Below are 27,144 nucleotides of genomic sequence, written 5' to 3'. Positions count from 1 at the left end.
AGAGCATGTCAGAGGCTAGGAATCCTGTGGCAAGTAACTCATCTCCTGATATCCCAAAGCCTATCCACTATTTACAAGGCACAAGTCAGGAGTGTGATGGAATACTCTCCACTTGTCTGGATGAGTGCAGCTCCAACAATGCTCAAGAAACTCAACACCATCCAGGACACAGCAGCACTCTTGATTAGCACCCCATCCACAAACATTCGTTCCCTCCATCACGGATGCACAGTGTGTACCATCTACAGGATGCACAGTGTGTACCATCTACAAGATGCACTGCAGGACTCACCAAGGTTCCTTAGGCCTTCCAAACTCATGACCACTACCATCTAGAGGAGCAAGGGCAGCAGATGCATGAAAACACCACCACCTGGAAGTTCCCCTCCAAGCCATACATCATCCTGACTTGGAAATATATCGCCGTTCCTTCACTGTCACTGGGTCAAAATCGTGGAACTCCCTCCCCAGCAGCACCATGAATTTACCTACTCACAGGGACTGCAGCGGTTCAAGAAGGCAGCTCACCATCACCTTTTCAAGGACAATTAGGGATGGGCAATAAATGCTGGTCCAGCCAGTGACACCCACATCCCATAAATACATTTAAAAAAACACATTTAATAATTATTAAAATGAGATTCCATGCTTATTAATGACCTTGTGCAAGTTTCTGCTTAATCCATATTGAAACAAGTGAAGAGGACACTCAGTAGAGCTCATACCTCCGGCACGCTGTGCTAACTCAAAGTTATTACAATGACACATCTCTTCCTTAAGGATTTTCCCTGCCTAGTTGATGCTTTGTAACTTCAAAGCTGAAGAAAGAAATCTTTTTATTAAGAGCCTCCATCTAAACGAGGCTTCAGGCCAATCCACATCAAGAAACCTACTCTGAAAAATCTGCTCACGTTTTGATAGCTGTGACAAATTGCACCACAGCAGTCTAAACCAATCAACAAAATTCTAAATAAAACCCACAACATTCTTTTAAAAAAAGTCAATTCGCTCTATCTCCCAAAGTAACAGGTCTTTTAAAAAATTCCAGGATCTAGATCCGGATCCACAGCTTCACCAAACTTAATCAGTTCTTCCTTAGGCCATACCATATTTGTGTTTCAAGCTTCGCTAAAAGTGTCCATTAGTTTTTGAGATATATGTTTACAGGCAGACTGCAAAAACATTACCTTTGCCCACCTTCAGTGGCAGAGATAGTGAGGAACTAACATCTCAGTGAGACCGATCTCTTTTGGACTAATCCTTAAAACAAGTTACTTGTGTTTCTGTTAGTGCTGATCTGTAGGCTTTTACCCCCTCAGTGAGCATGCTTCTACAAAAAAAACTGACATTTTTTTCCCTTGTGTACTTAGGACTTCATGCTTAAGCCTTCAGTTTGGTTATCAAGAAATTCCTGAAGTACCATCAATTGCTGCTACAATATAAGTTGCAGCGAACAAAGCAGGAAGATGGGAATCCCTTTGATTGCTCATGTGGTGCTACATCAATTGAATAAGGAGCAGAATTTGAGAGTGGACCAAAATCACTCAGTGCAACTTTCTCAAACACAGTCTCTACATTTTCCAATGCGCTGGTATCTGTGATGGTGCAAAATGCCAGGTAGTGGGGAGCTTGACACAAGCTGCTATGATGTGCCAGGATCCACAATGCCACTTGTTCTTTCCTTGTCTGGGGAAGAACTTACAGTAAAGAAAGTCAATTAACAATGCATCCCCAAGACAATGTCTTCAAACAGGGGTAAGGTATTTTGTGCATCATGTATCTGCTTAGCAGTTTAGCTACTGCCGTAAGGATCGAGAGAGGAAGGTTAACAATAAAAGGCCAGCTGAATGGTGCCATCATGCTTTAAAATTACCTTTGGCAATCCTCAAAAAAATTGCACGAAAAAAGGCCAATGCCATTTCCTTATAGTAAATGAGCTACTAAGCATGGCTAACTATCCTTTCTTGGTGGTTGTGTGCTGCCTTGACCTGTAAACATAACACATTTAGGAAAATGATAGCAACTACCCAAGCATCCTAAACAGCATCCCTGTTCACTAAAATTTAACCGCCTGGTGCCAGGACATTGCAAATTAACTAGAATTGTGTTCAGCTTGGCAGTAGTTTTTGCAACCTGAACTTTAAACTCCCATGTGAGAATTACTGGATCTGTCAGCAATGGGATCCTGCAGCTTCTGTTGTGCATAGGAGTGTCGGAATTGAAGGCAAATTATTAACTAGTCCGGTAATTGGCTGAGAGACAGGAGACGGAGTAGGAATAATGGGCAGGTACTCTAATTGGCAGAATGTGAATAGTGGTGTCCTACCAAGAATCATGGTGGGCCCGCAAATATTCACTGTATTTATGAATAACTTAGTGGATAGGATGGAAAGCCACAAATCCAAATCCATGATGACACAAAATTAGGCAGCTTTACAAAGCAGTGTAGATGGGAGCATAACATTACAAAGAGATATCGATGGGTTAAATTAATGGGCAAAACTGCGTCAAATGAATTTCAATGTAGGTAAAGTGAGGTGATCCATTTTGAATCTAAAAAAGATAGAGATGGGCATTTACTAAATGGTGAAAAGCTAAAACCAGTGAAGATCCAAAGAGACTTCGGGGTCTACGTACATATTTAATCAAAATGTCATTAAGAAGTACAGGAAAATAATCAAAAATGCTAATGGAATGCTACCTTTATATCTAGAGGAATACAATTATGCCTCATTTAGCATTCCTAATGCGTTCCTAAAAAGGGCATGCTAAATGAAAATGTGTGAAATGAAAAATCATTTTTCCATAAGAAAACAGTTAATAAGGGCGGGTTACCTTCCTGACCTGTAATGTTTACATTAAAAGCCTAATGGCTGCCTTGAACCTAACTGGCCCAAAAATCCTCTTATAAGCTTACTATTACTATTGTATTTACCTCCTCCAAGCTGCTCCCAGCCTCCTGCTCGCCACCTCTGTCGCTCCCTTCCACTCATCGCTTTTCTTTCCTGAACCTCTTGCTATCTCCCCCTCGCTGCCCCTCTTCTGACCCCCCGATTCCCTCCCACTCACCACTTCCCTCTTCAAACCCCCTCACTCCATCCCACTCGCTGCTTCCCTTTTCCAACCCCCTCATGGCCTCCCACTCGCCGCCCCTCTCCTAATCCCCTCATTCCCTTTGACTCACTGCTTCCCTCTTCAAACCCCCTCGCTCCCTCCCACTGACCACTTCTCTCTCCCAATCCCCTCACTCCCTCCCCCTCGCCGCCCCTCTCCTGACCCCTCAATTCCCTCCCATTCGCTACCCATCTTGGAGCTTCCCTTTCTGATCTTCTTGTTGCTTCCCACTCAGGAGAGGGGCAGTGAGTGGGAATCAGCGAAGGAGTTGGGAGAGGGAAGCAGCAAGATAGGTAGTGAGCAAGAGGGAGTGAGGGGGTGATGCAGTGAGCAGGAGGAAACAACGGGGAGGGAGAGACGGTGAGTGGGAGGGAATGAGAGTTGGGAGAGGCAGCGAGGAAAGCGGTGGTGGGTTTAAAAAAAACAGACTGAGGATGTGCTGTTACAATATGTTTCTTTGTACATGCGCAGTAGCTGCGCTAAAATGAAAATGGAGGCAGCCCTATTTGGCTAAGTTCTGTTATTTAAAAACCACACTAAAACGAAAACGCGCTATTGAAATGCAGTAGAATACGAAGGGGTAAAAGTCATGCTTCAGCTTCAGAAATCCCTGATTAGATCACACCTGCAGTCCTGTGAGCAGTTTTGGTCACCACACCTTGGGAAGCATATGCTGGCTTTGGAGATAGTGCAGTATAGATTTGCCAGCATGGTACCTGGACTCCAAAGATTAAATTATAAGGAGTGATTACACAAACTAAGATTGTATTCCCTGGAGTTTATATGATAAAAGATGATTTGATTAAAGTTTTCAGTCCACTACTATAGGACTGGGGGCATTGCCTGAAGATTAGATCCAGACTTTTCAGGAGCAAAATTAGGAAATATTTCTACACACAAAGGGTGCTAAAAGTTTGGAACTCTCTTCTGCAAATGGCAATTGGTGCTCGATCAATTGTTAATTTTAAAACTGAGATTGATAGATTTTTGCTAATTATAGGTATTAAGAGATAAGGGGTAAAGGCCCAAATGGAGTTAGGTCGCAAATCAGCCATGATCTCATTGAATGGCAGAACAGGCTCCTGTTCCTATGTTGTGCATTCTATCTTCTTGTAGGTGTAGAAGACAAACATTTATATTTCCTATGGACAAGGAGAAAGCATTTACCCAAAGGTAGAGACATTTATCTTGGTGTTTCTCAATGTGCTATTAAATTTTGTGTCTTTGATCCAAGGAATGATGAATGAATGTAGTTAAGTGAGCATTTATCTCTCTAGATCCATCCTCATTTACGTTGCACCTCTGCTTTAACAGGTAATTGGACTTCAACACCAAAGAGTGCTACAATCCTTTGCTGCATATTATGCAACAAGATCCCTAAGAAGTCTATACTACATGCCTGGGTCTTCCACTGCCTTTGTCACACTCATCTTGCCTATTCAATATTGCACTGATACAACATTTCATAGCCACTACACCCCTTAATGGTATTATGGCACAGCCAGTGGTAAATGCTGAACTGCTCAAATCCCAAAGGGAAACTTAAAACATCTGCCACAACTGTTTTGCAATTTGTATAAATTTTGAGATGCATGCCTTGAATTCAGCAGTAATAAGACCACCAAGACTTATAGGTTTCTTACAAAACTAAATTAAACCTTTATTAATAGAAGAAATCATTTTAAGTACATACGTAGATCTGCAAATTACTACTATATCTTCTAAATCCCCTAAATAGTCTAAATCCCAGTTACACTTTCATTAAGGCAGGACACAGATTTTAAAAGACCCAGGCAAAGAAACATGATATCCTAAACAATCCAATTCAATGTGAGTTTTCTTAACTTCAGTTCTTTGTAGACAGCAGCTTGAGGTGTAGATGCTGGAGGCTTTTCACATGTTAGATCTTAGAATGCCTACCCTTACACACAGCCCTCGTTCCTTTATACATATTTTCCCCTTTGAATGCAAATTCCCATTGTTTCACTAGGTCTTTGGGCTTCACCTCTCTGACAATAAAAATCTCTTATAGTTCCAATTTTACCAGTAATCTTTGGGAAAAATAAACACACTGTTTCTTACTTCTCCTGGCTAGGTGACACATTTCACCCCTCCTTTGAAATCAATCTAGTCTGGTTTATTTAAAAATGCAAATGTTGCCTTTACCCCTATGTTTACCTACTTAACATTTCAAACCTACCTTATCTTCTAATACATCAAAGCCTTCAGACCAGTTGCCTTTAATTCAATTAAGTCACATGCCCACACAGACGCAGACCAATAGACACAGACCCCATTATTCATCTGCTTTAAAATAAATTCCAATAACGTTATCAGAATCATTATATCTTCCTGACATTGGTGATACTGAGAAGGAGCACAGTACCTTTTTATAATGACCAGCAGTGACTCTGAAAGAGCTGCTGGCTTGCCCAAACTTGTGGCTCAAAGCCAAACAATATGCAGCTGCCCTAGCCTGCACAGGGAAACATTGCAGCACATGGAACTGACGAGGAGAGACTCACTTTGCAAAATTCAACAAGACCAGTGTTCCCTGCTGGTAGTATAGTTCAGCCCAGATCACAAACAAGCACAGCCCCAATTTTTCCAGTCACACCAAATTGGGGCTATTATTCCAGTTTGCCTCATGACCTTTTTAAAAATAGAGTTCTATTAGCCAATTTCTAATTAATTGAGATTACATCAATGTGGTCTAGATATGGGGCTTTGCACATTTCAAACTAATGTTCTTTTTTAAAAAACATATCCACTGTTAATTGTAAAATGTACCATTCATGGAAATTTGATTTGTGACATAGGCAATGTTCCCTCCTTATCTTGGGTAAAGACAGATGCTGCAGCTTTCATCATTGTTAGTAGATCAGTATTTTATTTGGTCCTGTATTAAATATGTAAATGCTTTTTGGGAAAGTAAGCCTGGATTGTTACTTTGGATCTTCTGAACAGTCTTAAGTTCTATGTTCCTCTTAACTTATATAATTATAATGTTATCACTAGTTTTGCTTGTTTCTATAATCTACCCAAAACTTATCTATAAGGTTCTACATATGTTTTAAAAGTCAGCTGTTTATCTTCAATCTGTTTCTTTACATTGCTCCTTAATTGCATTGGCCTCCATTGACCTTTATACTGATTTGCCGATGAAATGTGATTGAAGGATCAACAACAGTTCCTTAAATAATTCACACTCCTCTACTGTAGATTATCCAGCCATTATGGTATCGCAATGAACCTGTTCAAACTCCTTCCTTCAAAGCTGTCTCTTTTTAAAGTTTAATTTTAACATTTGTGCATCTATGTGCTTTATTCATACTCTTCTGAGCAGTTAATTTCAAATGATATTATGATTACTGGATCTTAATTCTCCTCCATTTGTGCCTTACTTACAATGCTTAAAGATAAGATCCAGAATAACCTTCAACCACATTCACTGCTTAACAACTAAGCAGTTAGCATTTACCAAACATGTGTTATTCCATTAGGTTTTCATCTCCTCTTTTCTCAATCAACACCTGGATAACTGAAATCCTCCAAAACATTGTTATCACATTTTACAGGCATCCCTTATCTACAAGGGATGTCTGTAATAACAGTCAAAGAATGACTTTTTTTCCTGATCTGCATTTGCTGCATTAAGCAAGCCTTATTTCTTTCTGAGAATGTAATATCCTGGTTTAGTAAAGTTTCAGTTATTCAGCTCACTTTGCACCTTTCCTTCAATAAGTTTCCAATTCTGCAAACCTGTTTTGAATGCTCTTTATATACAACTTCAAATCTCAAAATAACCCCCAGAAAAACTTTACTAAATATTTAGAAGGTTTAATCAAACCAGCCAAATTAAATTCAGCTGTGTTTGTAATTAATTATTTGTAAGTAGATAAATAAAATGGAATTTGATCAGAGTAAGGAAGGAAAATTATTCCAAAATAAGTACTGTATCATGCTTTTTTAACAATAGGCTATAACTTAATTGAGTGGCATCATAAACCATTAGAGACATCAAATTAGAGAAGCTTTCAAATGACCTCAGAATTGTGGCCAATACAATCTGCAAACAAATTTTCGGTTACAATTGATAATACATTTTCAACTGTCTTAATTTTGTTTAAAAAACAAATTATGCACCTATCACAGTTTGACCTATTAAGATTAACTTCACAGTTTAGATCCATACACTGTGGAAACTGCATTACAGTCTTTGTATTTTACAGCCAGCTTCCAGAAAAAGAAACCAAATGATGCTTTGAAATCCTCTGAAAATAATCTAAATTCCAACAAAAATTACTCAACTATGAGACATTGCAGCTGTAAAAGATAAAGGGCCAGGTCTTCTGGTCAGTGGCAACGCTGCACACAATAATGCTGCCCACAAAGATTTTTGTGACCCAACCTTTTTGCAATTTTTCAGCCGGGACTTCTGATGTCAGCCAAAGCATTGATGGGTCAGAACAGGCATCTATGGAGAAGACCGTCAAGCACAAGAAAAGATGGATGAAGAGAGAACACATCCCATTTTCATGACATATTTCCTGCTATATTCAGGTAAGTTTTTAAAGGTCTCAAGTCTTTCAGTAAGTGAGTGGGACGGTGAATGGTGAGTGGGTGGAATGGGGGAGTGAGTGAGTGGGTGAGTGAGTGAGTGGGTTAATGAATGAGTTAATGGGGTAATGAATGAGTGAATGGATAGTCAGATCAGGTCAGAGGGGGTAGTGGGGTGGGGGTGGTAGTTGGGGCAGGTCAGGGGGGTTGGTGGGATGGGTGGTAGCCGGATTGGGTAGGATCATGGGGGTATTCGGAGGGGGGCTGGGTAATCAGGTGCAAGGAGTTGGGGGGTAGTTAGGTCAGGGGTATAGTTGAGTCAGTAATCAGGTAGTTGAGAGGCAATCGGGTTGGGTTGGGTTGGGAGGGTACTTGGGTGGTAGTTGGGTGGGGGGGGTATTGTGCAGGGCCGGAGGGTTGTCGGATGGTCAGGGGGTTTCGGGTGGGGGAATAGATGGATTGGGTTGGGGGTTGATGAGGTCAGGGGATCAATTGTGGTGCTCAATTGTGTTATGATCCCAGCTGATGTTACAACTCGACAAGCCTGATCCCAGGGTGGAACCTGGCTTGATAGATCCTAGCTTCCCAAAGCAACGCTTTCTCTCAGGCACCTTCCGCAAGGGTCGACCTCCAGGGTTTCGAACTCTCCTTCCAATGTTCCTCTCCCCAGGTCACGACGGGTATTCAAGCTGTCTCCCGCACACTCTCTCTCACTGACTCAGCTGCCAACAGTACACCACTGCTTCACATGCCCATAGCAAAGAGTTGCAGACCTTCAGTTGTCTCTTTGGATCATCTGACTTCTTACAAGCCTCTATATTGCTTTAATCCTTAAGCTTGAAGTGTGTGTGTGTGCGCATGTGTGTGTGTCTCCCTATGGTATTTGCTTTAACAAACTCATCAGAAATGCAGGTATACAGTTTTAAACCTGCTGTCTCCCTCAAAAATGAAACTAATTCACAGGTTTCACCTTTTAAAATGAAACTAAAACTTAACTTGACCTTTTCTTAACACACAAATACAGAGATACAAATCAAACTTAAACATTAAAGCTAAAACTCATTCCTAACACCCACAAACACAAATATAACTTACTTAAACTGTTTCTATTTCCTAACACATTAACCAGTGTAACATTTCCAGACTATGTATGAGGGTAAGTCCCATGTATCTGGACCAAGTCTCTGACACTGAGCTCAGTATCGGAGAGGTTTGCAGAGTGGAAATCAGCCCATCAGAAGTTTAAACTTCCCGGATAATTTCAGCACATATGTGCATCAGAACTTCCACAGGATCTTGGCGCGCATGTCCCGACTTAAGTCCAGATTTCGACAATCCAGAAAAGTTAGGCCAATCTATTCTTTATTTGCCTATCCAGCATTAGAAAATTTTACAGGATGTATGCATTTTGCAAGTTGAACCTTCTTTAAATTGGCAAAAGGTTAATTAATGTGTTACAACATTATCAGCTATAATGGCTTTAAAAGATAATATTCTAAACTGTTTGATAACAAAGACTCAAAATAATTCAACATGCAACAATTTTCCCATTTTTGCTGTGCAAAGTATTCAGCACTTCAGTTTCTGATAATTAAATACCTAACAAACTTCAGTTACATTTTAAAACACATTACTATTGTGTGAATGACATTTATCAAGTAACTTAGTCAATCTTTAATTGCACTAGTTGCGTAACAGGTATATTTATTTGCTTTTCTCCAAAAGGCGGACACACACTCTGGGGTACAGCTGAAAGGAAGCCTGCTCATCTAAGTGACTCTTGTTGTTATGTGATCCCACCATGAGTCACTGGATGTTGATGAGGAGCCTGACCCTTTGCTATATTTTTCAGTTTTAATTCCAAGATAGAGGGGGAAATTTTCTCACGTTGAAAGTGCCAACAATGGAACCAGTAGTGCACAAAACTTCCACTCAGAGTGGGAAGCAGCTGGCCACATGTAATCACATGGCAGCCAGCAAATTAGCTACGCAGAGGTGAGGATCCTGGCCAACCCCACCGTTGCATCACAGGGTCGAAGGTTCGGGTGCCATATTTGAACAGCAACCTGACAGGCATCCACTCCTTGCCATCCAGCAGTATCACTCAGGCTGTTGTTGAGGAGTTTATAATCCCTGGATCTGCTGGCACTTACACAGTGACAATTCATGAGGAGATCAAGAGATCTTGCAGGGACCTCATTCTGGCTGGAATCTGGAAGTAACAAAAGTGTCATGGGCCTGTCTGGCTTGTTGCTCCATCACCCTTGCCCTACATTCGGTAATCCTTAATCCACCCCCATCACTCTTAAGCAACTATCATTCACCCTACAGCTTCCCCTTGTCACCATCAGTCAACTCCCAAGCACACTGGAACTACCCCCCATTACCCTCAACCTGCCACCCATGATCCCTAACCCTCCCTCTATCATCATTGACCTCCTCTCTGTTACCTTCAACTCTCAGGACCTTACCATTCACTTCCCCTGTATGTTCCTTGATTTCCCCACAATCATGCTTCACTACCCTCTGAAGATATTGACCTTCCCCGTGTAGTCAAGTGTCTGTCCTCCACAAGCCTTTGCAGGGCTGCCATCTCCCTCCCTCTCTCAGTCAGTCATGCCCCTTTCCCCTTTCACAGCCACCATCTGATCTCAATGCATTAATGCCTCCTTGCTTGTGCTTCAATGAAGCTCCTATACAAGAAAACAGTTCCTACTCAAGTCCAAATCCACTAGGAAGACAATCTTGCCTGCTGTATGCCACCTTTAAGCAGTCATGAATATGATGATACATGTTTCTTGTTTGCTGCATTCTTAATTCCAAAGGTACAATTTAATTGGGCAAAGTTTTGAATGAGCATGCATGAAATGCTAATATATTAAAAATAGGTTCCTGCAGCTTGCCATTAGGGAGCATGATTCACCTTCAATCTGTGGCTAAATTAATAACCAACTTTTATCCCACCATCGGGAAGCTGACATTTTCTCTCCGGCTCAATTAAGTGCTCCCACCCGCCACATCTCCTGCTTCTGGAGCTTCACAAGATTCTGCCCCTAGATTTTTTGTGAGCTTTAACCTACCTCATAGTTCCTCTCCTATCCTGAAAACCTTTCTTTATGCCTAAGTATAGCTCCACAGATGTCAATGCCATTCAGTACTGTCCACAAGTGGGTCTAGACAGGTTACTTCATCACAGGGTGTTTTAAAGTCAATCCTAATCCTGTCCTGATCTGATCTACATGCAAGTTTACTTGCCAATGAGCAACATTGGAAATGATAACTCCAACAGATTATTTCTTAGTTTAGAACAACGATGGTCAAACATCATGTGCCAACTGTTATTCCAACTAACCCAGAACAGATTAAGGATCAAACCTGGGGCTTTTCTGATCTGTACAGCTCAGAACTATAAGTGCTCTTAATTTAACAAGCAAGCAATCAGATGGCTGTGTTTCTTTTCAGTATTCACTGAGCTACTCAGTATAGTAAATAACTAGCAAGAACTTAGGACGTTAACCCTCACTGCACACAAGACTCTCAGAATCAGTCAGCTGTATCAGAAGTATAATCTTGCAGTTCTCTCCATCCACTTTCCTGTATTTACTATATGCAAAACACTGAAACCACAAACCTATTCCACTCGAGTCTAGCCGCATATATCCTTCTGCCAATGCATTAAATCCAGTCAGTCCTCCCATGGCAGCATAGGGAACATCTGGTCCCACAGGTCTTCCTCTAGCCAAGCGTTCTTCTTTGGTTTCGACAATCATTGTATGAGCATATGTTGGGTGGCTACAGCCACAGGTGAAGGAGCTGTGAAACCCAGCACATCCTGCACCTATAAGAAACAAACCTTAAGTTCTGCAGGCAATGTCAATTGTAAAAACATATCGGAACAAATCCAGAACTTGCAAAAACGTACAACTAGGCATTTCTGCAGTTAAAAAAGTAACTGCATTACATTTCAACCCCGCATCCTTCCATTGAGCAAAGGAACACATTAGTTATCTAACAAATGAAGATATAGAAGCAATCAACATGTAGGTATAATGATGTGCTGTATTAATGATTTTTAGACACGTGATCAGGTTTCCAATTTCAGCCAGACCTTCATGGAAAATACGATTGAAGACTTCTTCCAGATGCATCAAAAGAAAATCCATCTTACTTGTACTTTATCACTCAGTTACTTGACATCATCATCTTAGACTTAGCAGCGGATCAATAGCCTGGCCTGGGAACATGTGTTGGTGGATTAAAATAAATTTGAATAAATAATTATTATGAATGGCAGATGTGACTGATTAATTCCATTGAACCTGTTCTTTCAAATCAAGACCAAGTTGAAAATGTACTCCATAGAGTACATTTAAGAGGATTAAAATATATTTTCCACTTTAGACCAATTCTAAGGAAGCACTAAAACTGACTTTGGGCAGTAATTTATGGCATGGAAATCTCAGTCTGAGAGACATAATGGGAAGGGCCCGGAATTTCCTTGGAACTGCTTCCACTCACCGCAGTTACTTTGTTGATGGTATTCGGGTATTCCCATTTACGCATCTAATGGAGTGTTAACCACATTTCCTGTGATGCTGCAGTGGCAGAGCAGCAGCATAGAAATTTCATGCCCTTGCCTTTATGACTGCTGTACACTTAGTGATGAGCGGCTTACGTTCTGACCCATCAAAACCTCTCCATGATCTGCAACTTTGGCCTGCATTTCCCAGGATAAAATACCAACAGCAGTGAGAAGAGCAGTGAGGCCACGAAGGGCCTCAATTGGCCTAAAGGTGGGCATGCCACCTGCCACATTTCCTGGTAAAATGACAGCAGTGGTGGGAAAGTTGTAGTCATGCTACCACATGCCATCCCAGCCAATTTTACACCCTCCTCCCACTGCCTTCTAGCACACTTTTTGGACCCCTGTAAAATCCCAGCTATTAAGTCAGAAACATGATAGAAACATAGAAAACAGTAGCAGGAGTAGGTCATTCAGCCCTTCGAGCCTGCTCCTCCATTCAATATGATCATGGCTGATCCTCTATCTCAATGCCATACTCACGTTCTCTCCCCATACTCCTTGATTCCTTTAGAGTCTAGAAATCTATTTCCTTCTTAAATATATTGAATGACTTGACCTCCGTGGTAGAGAATTCCACAGGTTCACCACCCTCTGAGTGAAGAAGTTTCTCCTCATCTCAGTCCTAAATGGCCTATCCTATATCCTGAGACTGTAACCCCATTGTTCTAGACCCCCCAGCCAGAGGAAACATCATCCCTGCATCCAGTCTGTCCAGCCCTGTCAGAATTTTATATGTTTCAATGAGATCCCCTCTCATTCTTCTAAACTTTGGTGAATATAGGCCTATTCGACCCGATCTCTCCTCATAAGACAATCCTGCCATCCCAGGGATCAGGAATTTCACTATTCAGCTGGATGGGTGTAGTTGCAACAAAGCTCAAGCTCAACACCATTTGAGAGAAAGAAGTTCATTTAATTGGCATCTTTGCCCCTGGACTCAATATCCACCCTTTCCACCAGCACACTGTGGCTGGAGTATGTTGTAATTATCAGAAGCACTGCAGCAACTCACCAAGCATTACAACAATACTGACCCAACAAATTTCATCAGTGAGAAAGACAAAGCAGCAAAATCATGGGAACACAATCACCTTTAAATTCTCTCCCAAGTCAAACAACACCCCGACGTGGGCAAATGCCATTGTACCTCCATCATGACTGGATCAAGATGCTGAAAATCTCTACCTAACACCAGCACAGGAGAACCAGCACAAGAAGTGCAGTGGTTCAAACAGTAGGCTAACCACCACATTCCCAATACAACTAGGGATGGGTAATAAGTACAGCTTTGCCACCATTACCCACAACCTGAGAAACAAATTTTAAAAAAACTTTTGACTACTTTTATTTATGTTAACTCTGATTCTTTAGTCTCTTTCATAAACCCAAGCTTGGAATTGATATTCTTCTGGAGCTCTAATTTTTTCAGCCGAAAAGTTACCAACTATACCTGTGCCAGCAATTTCCAGGATGCTGCAGTCTGTACAAATGCAGTGTGGAGAATTTCCCAGAATAATTTTAAAACAAGCTGATCCATTAATTTTAGAACCTTTTTTAAGGTATCAATTTAGAAGTATTTATTTTGGAGATTGAATGACTGGTAAAGGAGACAGACAAAGAAAAAAGATGAGTATATGATGATGATTAATGCACCTGTGCTTCATCTTCTTTATAATCAGAATTGGAAAACAATTGTTTACATAAATATTTATACATTTTTATTGGTATAAAACTCAAAGCCTGTCCGGCTATTATCAGGGATTATCCTTCCAAATGATTTGAAAACAAGCTGGCAGATCAATTTTGGAATCTTTTTGAAGTGAAGTTTAATAGGAAAACTAACAGGTGTTTTTTTTTAGTTCAGAGAGACACCAGCACACAGAGAGTGAGAGAGAGAGAGAGAGAGAAAGGGAGAGAGAGAGAGAGATACTAGTAGATAAAGGAAAGAAGAATGAAAGAACAATGCACATGAGGCAGGGAGGAAAGGAAGGTGGAGGGGCACTTGCTCAGATAGAGACTCTTATGACCTGAAACAGAACTGACAGCAACCCATAATTCACCCATACATCTGGGAAAATGTTACCTCATTGGTCTCGATGGTGGAACTGGTAAGAACTCCATCAGCAATTTATTTGTATGAACTGCCTACAACAATGTCAATAAATCTCTCCTGCTTCAGTTCTCCACAAGAAAATTGGAATCCTATCTTGCCTTTTATACAGAAAGACATTGCACAGCCAATTCAGTCAGATAGCATTGGCTGAAATCACTGCATGGTTTCACCACCAGAGGTCTCAATTTGTGATGCACTGATAGTTAACATTTTAATACTTTACGGCCAGATTTTCATCTTGGAAGTGGGAATCAGAAGTTGGGAGCTTTGTCAACGTCCCGATCCTGCCTCCTGACTGGCAGTGCCCGACCATGGCGTTGTGGTGGGTGTGGGCTGAAATTGAGGACATTGCCTCCGACAGCAGGCCCAAGGTGGAGACGGATGCAGATGGATGTTGAGGCAGCAAGGGACATGGCCCAGTTCTGGAGATGAGTGTGAGCCCCTGAACATTCACTGCCTACCTCCCATACCCTCTCATACCTACCATAACTCTCACCCCCAAATTTCATCACTCCTATACTCTCCATAACACCCTCACCACCCCCACACCACTCGCCCAGTATCCACTCTATACAGAACTCGTGAGCTCTATAATAACATCATAAAGTATTTGAGAAGCTCATAAATCTATCCAAAAAAACAAAGAATACTTCAAATGCACTTTAGAAACATTATCTTCTTAACTGCTCATAAATCTGTCAATATAACCAATATAACCAAGTCCCTTAAGAACTGTGTCAACAGCCTCTGTTGAGCTGAATCCAGGTGTGGGTCTGGAACTCAGCCAAGCACTCAATGAAACTCCATTCAACAACCATGTCAACAAAACCGCCAGAGCTGAATTTACCAAAGCCTTTGAAATCAGCCAGAGGCTCAGCTATCTGCCAAAGCTTTGAAACAACCTAGCGGATGGCTGAGCTGAAATTTAAGGAAAACATCAACGCAAAGAGGACAACTGACACAGTCAATTCGGAATTTCACTTTTGTGCAATACAAAATAACATTTTCTTCAGTAGATAATGTACTCTAATGAATCTGAAGACATTCCACTTTCACAATGCTACTTAATTTAATGGTCACATCTTTTCAAAACAAAGCCATGTCATCAATCACTGAATTAACAATATATATAACTTATAACATTGAATATCATTATGATATGTAAAGCTGGCAGCACCTTTTGAACTTACCTGTCACACAGTTCCCAACTCTAAATCATGGTTCCCCCGTGGTGTATGAGACCTCTGAGCTGGTGTGAACCAGGTTGCCTTCAAAACCGGCCCGACTCCATTGGGTTTAAAATGCCCACTTCCACAATAGAGCCGGCATGTCAGGACAGCTAGATGCGGGCTGGCGACCCATCCCCTTATCAAAGGCTGATCAAAATTGCTGGTGACAGGAACGGGAGCGGGAATCCCGGAATTGGGACCCCCACTATTCTTAAAACCCGCATCCCTGTGTCGGGACAGAAAAATGTGTTTTACAGGTTTCTGTAGCACTCAAAGCTAGTACAGACGGTCCATCAGGACTGATCTCTGTCCATTCTTATGCATTATTACAACTGCCTGCACCTGTTTCCAAGTGTAATGGAGATTAAAATTGGCTCATGATGCAGAAATTAAGAAGGTAATGTTGAACTTTTGCAAAACCATATTTAGAAAATACTATGTTTTGATCAACTCAATATAGAAAGGATATAAACATAACAGAAAAGGTGCAACATAGGGATGGATTTTGCTGTGGCAGAGCATCCAACAACATTTGCAACTAGTTGCCTTTCCCTTGCACATTCAGTTTTTTTTTATTTCTCTCTGGCAAGTTACTCTAAGTGTGAACTGAAAGTATTGCAGTGAGGGTTCTGAGTGAATAGGGAAAACAGTTTGAAGGATTGAGAAATAAACATTGCAAGGGCTGAGAAGGAAATGTAAATCAGAGTGGGTGAATTCAAGGTAAAATCAAGTACAGAAACAAAACTAAAGAGAGGGAAACAAAAATTATATTAAGAGAAGAGGCCAAAGGGAAAAGTAAAAAAAAATCATTTAAAATTTTACATTTTCAAAAATTCCAACAATTAATACCTGAAGGAATGAGACTCCATACTTCCAATGGTTAATTTTCAGTGCCAGAAGCCGATTAGTAGTAAATAACTCATATCGCATTATTAAATGGGTATCTACACTTGAAATGACAAGACTTAACTTTCTGTGGCAAGTTTAGTTTATATCTACGAAGCAAATGCAGCAACTTCAATCACAGATAAGGCCATCCCTGATCACTTCTTTGCATCACTCTCCACCCACAATCCCTATCAATTTCCCAGCCCTACTTCCATATGTACTTGACCCTGGGGGAAAAAATCCCCAATTTACTTACAACTGCATTTTCAAAATTCTAGCTGTCTAGCCTTTAGCCCTCCATTCCCCTCAACATTTCAGCAGCTACTGATTTGCTCAACCTCAACCTCACCTCCATCTGTGATGCCAGAGTCCCCACTAAAACTATTACTCCCCCTCACCCTGGCCATTCCCCCAGTACAGCTCTCATCTTTGCTGCCTCAAGTCCAAGGGATACAGACATGTCATACATGACCTCGGGATGAGTTTCAGACTACATATCCATGCCATCACTTAGACCACCTATTTCCATCTCTATAACATCTCCTGACTCTTTCAGTGCCTCCAGTCATCAGATGCTGAAAATCTTATCTCTGTCTTTGCTACCTCTAGGCTTGACTATTCCACTGCACTCCTGGTCCACATTGACATTCTACCCTCCGCAAACTTGAGGTCATTCATATCGTGGAGTTTTTCTTTCTCAATGGATTATATCTTTATTGAGAGTCATGAAATGCCTTCTTAAACTTCTGCCACTGTTCATCTACCATTTTACCTTTTAACCTATTTTCCATGTCTACTTCACCCAATTCTGTTTTTATACCTTTGCAATTGCCTTTACTTCAACTTTTATTCCAAGTCTACTTTACTCAACTCTGTTTTCATACCTTTGTAATTGCCTTTATTTCAGTTTATTACACTTATTTCGAACTCAGGTTTCTCACCCTCAAATTGAATGTAACACACTATCATTTATGATCATTCTTCCCTCAAGGATCCTTTACAATGAGATCAATAATTAGTGCTGTCTCATTACACATTGCCAGGTTGAAAATAGCCTGCTCCCTGGTTGGTTCCACAACATAATGTTCTAAGAATCTCCACGCACCCAAATACACTCTATCGACTCATCCTCAAGGCTACTCCTTTGCCAATTCAATTTAAACAATTGATATGAAAGTTAAAATTACCCAGGATTATTATTTACAGTATTCAATGCATTTCAATGGTGAGGCAGGCAACAAAATGTTGTTTCAGTGCAGCTAACATTGAAGTGGTGCAACTTAGACAGCAATCTTTGGTCATTCATGTTTAACTGCACATCTGCCCCTCACCTAAAGTTGCTATGGTGTTTATGCATAAAAATGTCAACACCATTATTTTGACAGCAAATTCTGGCCCAGTAATTCATTACTTGTTGTGAGGGATGGGGGTTACAATTACGAAGTAAGACTAGAGAAGTCAAGGCTTTTTTCACGAGAATGGAGAAGACCAATGGTTGGGGTCTTAACGATTATGAAGGCTTATGATAGATTATTTCCAATAACAAGCAAGATTGTTAAAAGAGATCAGTTACCTCAAAGGAGAGATTAGAATTAAAGAGATAAGAATTAAAGAGAAGATTAGAATTAAAGGGAAGATAAGTACTAAAGGGGAGTTTAAAAGAAACGTCTTTACCCAATTACAAAATTATTATTGATATTGAACTATAACACAAAAAACTCACAGTTTTTGCATTTATATGGTGCCATTTCATTATGATCATCTGCAAAATGTTTGCACCTGCAACGAATTGGATGAGTTCCATTCAGTGGTACATAACTAAAGGAAATACACCGGCAACCTGTTACTCTGCAGGGGAGCAAAATTGGACGCTCTATTGGAATTTCTTTGTAATCGGTTTTGTGCTGTTTATATCTGTGGGAACAAAATGGGGCACATTTCAACAATGTTGTCTAAGTAATTAAATGGTTTAAAAATGTGGATTAAGCAGCTCAGATCTACACTTTTACCATCATACATTATATGCTCACATATCCCACTATCTATCAACATAATAAAAAATTTACATATTTTCTGTCAATTCTTCCATTATAAGTGCAGGCAGTAATTTCTAATAGAAACTGCCTGTGCAGTCTTGGTACTGTATTATTTTTACCTTCCTGAATGTGCAGTACTAGCAGTGGTGGTAGGGTGTACAAATTACATAAGCAATGTCCAAACAAACGTGGACATAAGAATTTACAATGGTAATATAAAAATAAGGTTAAATTGTATGACTTTCAATAGGGGATAATGGGATTGTGAATTGTGAGGAGCATAGTCATAGATTTCAAAAGGACTTAGTCTGGTGGAATGGGCGACACATGGCAAATGAAATTCAATGCAGAGAACTGTGAAGTGATACCTTTTGATAGGAATAATGGGGAAAGGCAAGATAAATTAAAGGGCACAATTCTAAAGGGGGTTCAAGAATGGAGGGATCTGGGGCAGTCTGTTGTCTCTCCCTCTCGCTCTCTCCTCCTCTTGCTGGTTCTAGGCCCTAGGCCTCAGGCTTCAGGGGTAGCTGGAAGGCCTTTTGGTGGATTCACAGTGCTCCTGGATCCATTCCATAAAGAAAAAAAGAAAACTGCTTTCCGCAGTTGGATTTAAGTTGAAAAAAAAAGTTTTCTCAACCCACCCAATGGGCTGAAATCACAGGCAATGTAGGACAGAACTGTGAACTAAGTCTGCAAATCCTTCTCTCTCTCCTCTCTCCCTCTCTCTGGAACGACTGACTTGTTCAGTCTCACAGCTCTCCTACACAACCCAGTGTTCCAGCTATCTTTATTTATAGACTCTTTTTGAGAAACAAAAATCAATAAATGAAACTAAATATCTATAAATGAGAGGGGGTGACAGCCCCTGGTGGGGCACTGCAACTAAAAGAAAAGCGCAAAAGGAAACTTACAAAATCAAATCAAAATGTCATTTCCTGGGTGATGATGCACCCCAGCCCCCACGGTGCCCACCAATCGCGGAAGGCCTCTAGCATACCAGTGGAGATCTGGGGGCATATGTACACAAATCATTGAATGTGGCAGGGCAGGTTGAGAAAGCAGTTAAAAAGCCATAGCGAATCCTAGCTTAATAAATAGAAGTATAGTGTACAAAAGCAAGGAAGTTATGATGAACCTTTATAAAACACTGGTTTGGCCTCAACTGGAGTATTGTATCCAGTTCTGGACACCATAGTTCAGGAAGAATTTGAAGACTTTAGAGAGAGTGCAAAAAAGATTTACAAGAATGGTTTCAGGGACAAGGGACTTTGGTTATGTGGATAGATTGGAGAAGTCAGGCTTGTTCTTCTTTGAGAAATTTGAGAGGAGATTTGATAGAGATATTCAAAATCAAGAGGGGTCTCTAGACAGAGTAGATAGAAATTGTTACAATTGGTGGAAGGGTTGAGAACCAGAGGATACAAATTTAAGGCAACTGGCAAAAAGACCAAAGGTGACATGAGAAAATACCTTTTTACGCCATGAGTGATTACGATCTGGAATTCACTGCTGACTGCCTGAAAGGGTAGTGGAGGCAGATTCAATAGTGGCTTTCAAAAGGAAATTGGATAAACAACTGAACAGAAAAAACTTGCAGGGCCACAGGAAAGAGAGGTGGGGGAGCGGGGGCAGGTGGTGATTGGGACAAGCTAGATTACTCTTGCAGAGAACCGGTATGGACTTGATGGGCTGAATGGTTTCCTCCCGTGCTGTAACAATTCTATGATTATATGACTCAATGAGTCACTTACAGGACTGAGAAGCATTAGAGCAGTGAAGTTGGAATAGTGAAGAAAAAATATCAATAATAAAAGCATGGCAATGGAGATATGGAGCTAATTCAGGAAGCTGTAGGTTTCTAGTTAAAGGTGGAAAAGTATCTGCGAAGAAAGTGGAAACTTGGGCATGAAGCCAGGAGGAGGAAAACATTATTCAGAGCAGAGACAGCTGGTTAAAGTCGGGGATAAATGGCACTGATGTGGCAGTTGGAGAATGGAGAAATAGCAGACAGTGGGTTCGCTTGTGATTAATGAACAGCCTGCGCAGTTTTTAAGTCAAGCTGCATTCATACAGGGAAGGCCAAGTGAGCCATCAAAGTGGACTGTAAGTGGGTAAGGAAAACAAGGACCCTCTGATGTTATATATAGTGAAATATTGCTATAAAAGTATATATTAAAATCCCTCCATATATCAAACCTACAAACTGCAGATCGGAAGAAACTGTTTCTACTAGTGGGAGGGTCAGTAACATATATAAGGTAATTGGCAAAAAAAGGAGAGGAGAATTTTGTTTACATAGCAAGTTATGATTTGGAATGCTTTGTTAAATGGATGGAAAAGGCAGGTCAAATACTAACTTTCAAAGGGGAAATGAATATATACTTTAAAAGGTAAAATTTGCAAGGTCTATATCGAAAGGGCAGAGCAGTGGGACAAAGTGAATAGCTCTTTCAACTACCTACCATAGACACTATGGGGTCAATGGCTTCCTTTTGTACTCTATGATTCTATGATAACATAAACAATATGTTTTATAAATATTGCCACATGGCTGGGACCTGCTATTTAACAGCCCAGCTGCTTGTCTTCTTTCCACCATGCCCTCCAATTCTCCACAGCCATCTGACAGGTTTGCATGTAAACGTGCACTTGAAATCTGAGGGCAACAGGAATGCCCATGGTCAGGTTGGCAAGTGAATATTAATGCTACTTAGAGACCCAAAATTACCCAGGATCACAAAGGTATGTAAATAGGAGTAGGACAGTTCGTGGTTATAGCCTTTGTAGGATAAAACTGCAAGCTGGGAAAGAAACTGAACATGGCAGGAAGCAGAATGGTCTGAAACAAATAAATAGTTCTATAAATCACACAGAAACGGATACAATAAATAAAAATACAATGAAACAATGTTCGGGATTTTACAGGGGCAAAAATGGATGGTGATGGATGCAGGGGAGCCATGAAATTGCAGGAGACGGTATTGGGTCAGGCCCCCAACGTAATCACGCCAGGTCGCAATTTCACGAGTGGCAGATGGCAAGCCACATGGAGACTTTGCTCGCATTTCCAAAACAAGCAATTAAAAAGTAATTAAGTTGACTCAGGAGGCAGCTGAAACCGATTTTACAGGTGCCTCAGAATTTTGCAAGTCGTGCATGGGAAACAGAGGAAGTGGGGGGCCGGAGCCTTGGCAGCTTTTAAAGGCCAACAACAGGCTGGCAGCTGATGCTGTACTCGGCAGCGCTTCATCGAGGCATTTCCGTTTCATTGCAGGGAAGGAGTAGGGCAACCATTTGTTTGGAGTCAGGGCCTCCTTGAGTAGCTATTCCTCCTAGCAGGAAGTTCAGTGCAGAGAGACTTGAGAGGGGGTGGTGGTCAGGGTAGCAGAAGGGTGCCCCCATTCTAGCAACAGTGCCCACCTTGCATGGGAATTTAGCATTATGGAAGAGGTTCCTCCAGCAAGGAGTAGAACCTAAGGAGGAGAGAGGAGAGGGAAAATGGATCCGGACAGCAGCAATGTCCTGGCCACTTGCAAGGGCAACTTCATGATGGGGAAGCAGCAGAAGGCCACAGAGGGAACCACACACAGAGACCAGTGCAAAGATGAGGGTACCAAAGACCAGAGTGTACAGACAACAGATGAGCTACCTCCAGATATCGGATCAGCAGTGTCACCAAAGACTGCCCCTATCCTGAGAGGCCATGGCTGATATGTGCGCCATAATAGTAGAGGGGATGAGTTCCGATTGTATTGGTGGGCATCCAATGCCAGTGGTTCTCAAGGTTACTATGGCCCTGAATTCTTATGCCTCAGTTTCATTCCAGGGCTCCAGTGGAAATATTTGCGCATCTCCCAATCAGCCACACGTCACTGTATCAAGGTAGTGATCGATGCCCTCTTCAGCAGGGCCAACCAGTACATCCATTTCCAAAGTGACACAGACAGTCAGGGAAAAAGAGCCAGAGGTTTTGGCACCACAACTGGATTCCCCTTGGTGCAAGCCCTCATAGACTGCATGCATGTGGCCATCAATGTTTCCATAGGCTAGCCAGTGGGCATCATTAACCAGAAGGGATTTCATTCCCTCAAACTGGTCTGTGACCACCGCTGATAGATCTTGCAGATATATGCTCATTATCCTGAGATCAGCTACAATGCTACATTCTTGACACTCCAGGTGCCACAGTTTTTCATCCCCCATGCACCTGCCGACATCCACTTGCCGACAAGGGCTACCATTGAAAAGGTAGCTGTTGACACTCGTGAGGAACCCAAGGACTGAGGCAGAGGAATGCTCAGAGCACTATAATATGAGCCAGAATGCGATGAGAGCAACCATTGAGCAGACCACTGGTCTCGTCAAAATGAGATTAGGTGTTTGGACTGATCAGATGGCCCAGGCAAGGGTCTCCCGGATTATGGCGATTTGCTGCACTTTGCACAAGCTGGTGCTGCAGGGGGGAGACCATGGTGCCGAAGACATTGTGAAGCACGAGGCGCGAGACAAAGAGGAAGATGAAGAAGCTGATGAGGCAGCATCCTGATAGACATGAGGGACCAGCTGGAGGGCTCCAAGATCCAGGCACAAGGCATAAACTCACACCTTTTGCCTGATCTTTACTATTTCAGCCATCCAAACAAATAAAGATCCACGCTCCAAGCATACAGAAGCCACTCATCTCTGTTGGAAAAGCCAGACCCCCTCATTCACCAGCATCTTGCAACATGCAAATGATGAGCACACGCACCATGGTCAACCCTAGCCAGCCCCTAGGTCGACACATGCCATTCTTGCACTGCTGAATGGCCACCAACTCTGCAGGGAGATGTTTATAAATCAAATTAATCATTTATTACAATAATCACAGCACACAAGTGGTGATTCAGTACTTATATGAACCCTGTGAGGCCCAAGTGCACCTACTATGTTTTCTTAAATTTCTTGTGTGCTCCTACATGGTATTCCCCCTTCACTGCCAGCTGCAGTGGAGGAAGGCTGATGACCTTGCTGCCCTGTGACCTAGGATGACCTTGGTGGCTGTCATCTGGCTGCCTGAAGTCTGGTGGGCCCCTGCAAGCTGAAGGGGTCCTGCACAAGAACCTCCTCTATCATTACAGCAACTTAAGAGACTGGCATCACTGTCAGAGGGGCTAAAGAGCCACTATCCACATCTGGAGCACACTGAGAGAAGCCCCCAGATTCAAACACAGCCCTCCTCCTGCCTTGCAAGGCACACTTGTACCTCCTCCTGACCTGAGAAGGACGAAGACCTGGTGAACATTCCAAATACTTCATCCTCCTCTTGCCTTGCCACTGCTCCCTTGAGCTCATGGACAAGGTGATGATATGCAGATGTGTGTGCCCGGCACCCACTGACTGGTTTGTTGTATGTGGCTTCCCTGAGTGTTGCCAATCTCTCATTGGATGAGGCCAAGCATACAGACGAGAATGTTATCGCAGCACTCATGGCCTGGATGGACTCCAACAATGTTCCAGCCTGGCCGCGCACATCCTCTCAAATCTCCTCCAGATCTTTACACACCTCACACTGTATTTCCAACATCTACCGCCTCACAGACAACTCCAAGGCACATCTTCATACTGGGGCTCAGCATAGGCCTGGCCTTCCACACTCCTCAGAATGTCAGTAGCCTCAGCTGTCACAGCCTCCAACAGCTGGTCAGGTGCATGTGTGTTGTTCGAATCAGTTTGTGACCCCAAATCTACTTGCGAGTGGTGACAGTATCTGCATTGTTGGACGTTATGGGGGAATATGTCTCTGCACTCTTCAAGGTCCCTCCTTTCTCCTCAGAAGTGGAGAAATGTCCCCAGGAGATGGTGGCTTGATGCTCTTACGATTGACCTCTGTGGGAAAACAGAATGATCAGGGCCACTCACTCCACCAGACAGGATACACAGAGTCGTCTGCAGCTCAAATTCATGCCTGTACACTGGAAGACGCAACCAGCCCTCATGTTTGTCTAATGCTTCCCTTGTACACAGCTCGGAGGTGACTCGCCCTCCTGTGATTGAACTCCGGTCTCACCATCCACAATGGAGAGGCTGCCCTGATAACCTGCCAGCTGAAGAGCCTCCTTCTCCACTGGAGTCAGGATTGTGATGATCAGCATGCCCCCACCAATCCAAGCCTGTTCCCTGGTATTCTTGGACCTTTTCTCTTCCAAAAACACAGGAGAATTATGTTAGTGGCCGCACTAGAGCAAATACAATGTCTAAACATTTTGCACAATTGCTGAAGTGCCCCAGGCAATGGCATTCAAGTGGCACTGGGCCAATCTGGACTGCCCTTGCGCAGGATCAGGCATTGTCAGGCTGAAGGGGGTTGATTTCAGACCGAAGGGGGCTGCTCTCAGGCCAAAGGGGGCTGGTTGCTGGTGACAGGCTTCCTGCCAGCCAAAGCTCAATTCAGGGTGCAGGTGTTGATGACCCTTTAAAGAAGTCACCAGTACTTCCTTCCACATCTGGTGACATCACGGTCGCTGCCTCAAGGCCTGCCTCCAGAAGCAGAGTGGTCAGCGGCTCTGCCTTCCAGCATTACTTGCCCAGCCAGAGATTGCTCTGCGAATGGAGGTCAGAGCAAGAGGACCTTTGCCACCCACTTCCAGTCCTGCCTCTACATTCCCACCACATCACTTTAAAATCTGGCCATTAGAGATACATCTGCTTACTTGTCTTTTTTTTTATTTGCAATTTTTGTTAAATATCCTCTTAGGCAGTAACATGCTAACATTCAGGCTAAAAAGCAGTAATGTCAAGTGTAAACATATCGTAACCAGATAAGGAAAGTTGTTTGATCCATTTTAGCTATTAACCTGTGATTCATCTTGTCTCTCCCCCCAAAGTACTCATCTATCTCTTAAATTACTCAATTACCTTACCCAGAAGTGTTAATCATTCTTTGCATAAAGAAGAACTTCTTGACAATTCTAAATTAGCCACACACAAATTTGTCCATATAGCAGTGACTACACTTTAACAGTAATTCATTGCTTATTAAGCATTTTGGAATGTCTCAAAAACATAAGATAATTTGTAAATGCTTTGTCACTTTGTTCTGTCAAGGTTTACTTGAAATAATGCTCAGATTTCTCTTTTCGATATGGTTTACTTTATTTTTATTATTCCATTGAAGTTTATTTTCTGTTCCTTTCTTTCAAGACGAAAGAATTCCAAAATTCTCCTGACTTAATCCTTTAACATTAGTGATGAGTCCCACTACCGCCAGGCAACGAATGTTTCCAGTAATCAAAATGTCTACAGGACAAAATGTGGTGTAACCAGACTCCTGTGCATTTGTAACATGATTCAGCATTATAGCTGCTTCACGGATTGCTGCTCTGCACTCACTTAACATGTTAATTGCTGAATATCCTTAAATAAAATACTGTAGCTATTTTGGAGCATCTTTGTCATTAATAAGTGGAGAAAGTCGAATTTCTAAGCAGTGAAGGAATGGAAGCCTTACATTATCATTCATAGCTCCTTAACCAATATAAGCCTCCTAACTTTATTAATGTGTCCAAATTTGGAGCTGTCAAAGAAAGTGACCGAACATCAGTTGAAAACAGCAAGAGATCTCTGATGGTGCTGTAAAGAGTATCACGATGACAAACTTGGCATGCAAGGAAGAGTTATAAATAAGCAGAGAAAATAATTAAACAAAGAAAACAAATAAGCAGATATTAAGACATTTGTTGGAGAATGCCACTTAGACAGTAAATAAAGACTTCAGGTCTTAAAGGACATTGCAGGAAGTGAGGGAAAATATTGCATGACTGAAGGAAAAACACCAAGATCAAGGTCAATATATTACTGTAACTTGCAGCAGATGAAAAATAAACACCTAACTCAATTTTACACTTTTAAATAAATGATACCCAAAAAGTTATACTGACACAAAAAATGTTACCAGGAATGTAGCAATAAGGTAAAAAAAAGTTAAAGGAACAAATTATGTTAAACATATGGCGACTGACAGAACGTACAGCAAAGATTACTTTTAATAAGCTAAATCACCATTCAGTCTCATTGTCATTATTCTTCTGTTGAAAGGCAAAACTGGCATACATTAGCAAGATATAAAGTCCACAAGATGCTAACCCCACAAAAGAAACCTGAGGAATGTCCAATTGATACTTAAGCAGGACATTCTTCAGAGGGTAAGGAATAGCACAGAGTTCATACTAGGCACCACAATATTCAGGTATAATTTGCACGATTATGTTAAAGGAACATGTCCACACATTGTGATTAAGTACACAATAGTTATGTTACTGGAGTAGTAATCCAAAGGCCTAGACTACTGATCCAGAAACACAAGTTCATACTCCAACACGTCAACTGGTGAATTTAAATCCAGTTAATTAAAAAATAAAATTTGGAACAAAGAGCTAGTGTAAGTAACGGAGACCATAAAACTAATGGATGCTGTAAAAATCCGTTTGTTTCACCAATGTCCTTCAAGGAAGGAAATCTGCTGGTTTGGCCTATATGTGACTCCAGACCCACAGCAATGTAATTGACTCTTAATTGTCCTTTGAAATGGCCCACCAAGCCACTCAGTTGTGTCAAATTGCTGCAAGGAACAATAAGAAT

At 41.7% G+C, this 27,144-nt stretch overlaps 1 protein-coding gene across 4 annotated transcripts in view; it reads right to left on the bottom strand.

Annotated features, from left to right (window-relative positions):
* fam221a (family with sequence similarity 221 member A) overlaps positions 1-27,144 on the bottom strand; it is a 57,406-nt gene that overhangs the window by 17,694 nt on the left and 12,568 nt on the right. For 3 of the 4 annotated variants that reach the window (XM_078538909.1, XM_078538908.1, XM_078538911.1), the window contains exons 3-4: positions 18,213-18,403; positions 11,306-11,512 (exon numbers count right to left, since the gene is read on the bottom strand). In XM_078538909.1, the coding sequence (XP_078395035.1) occupies positions 11,306-11,512; positions 18,213-18,403 (398 nt within the window). Of the gene's footprint in view, positions 1-9,149; positions 9,887-11,305; positions 11,513-18,212; positions 18,404-27,144 lie in introns of those variants that run through there. The other variant, XM_078538910.1, reaches the window with a different exon arrangement.

Source organism: Cetorhinus maximus, chromosome 3 (assembly GCF_964194155.1).
Source record: "Cetorhinus maximus chromosome 3, sCetMax3.hap1.1, whole genome shotgun sequence".
NCBI lineage: Eukaryota > Metazoa > Chordata > Chondrichthyes > Lamniformes > Cetorhinidae > Cetorhinus > Cetorhinus maximus.
Note: the sequence above shows the minus strand (reverse complement) of the source record. Positions and strands in the feature narration are given on the sequence as shown.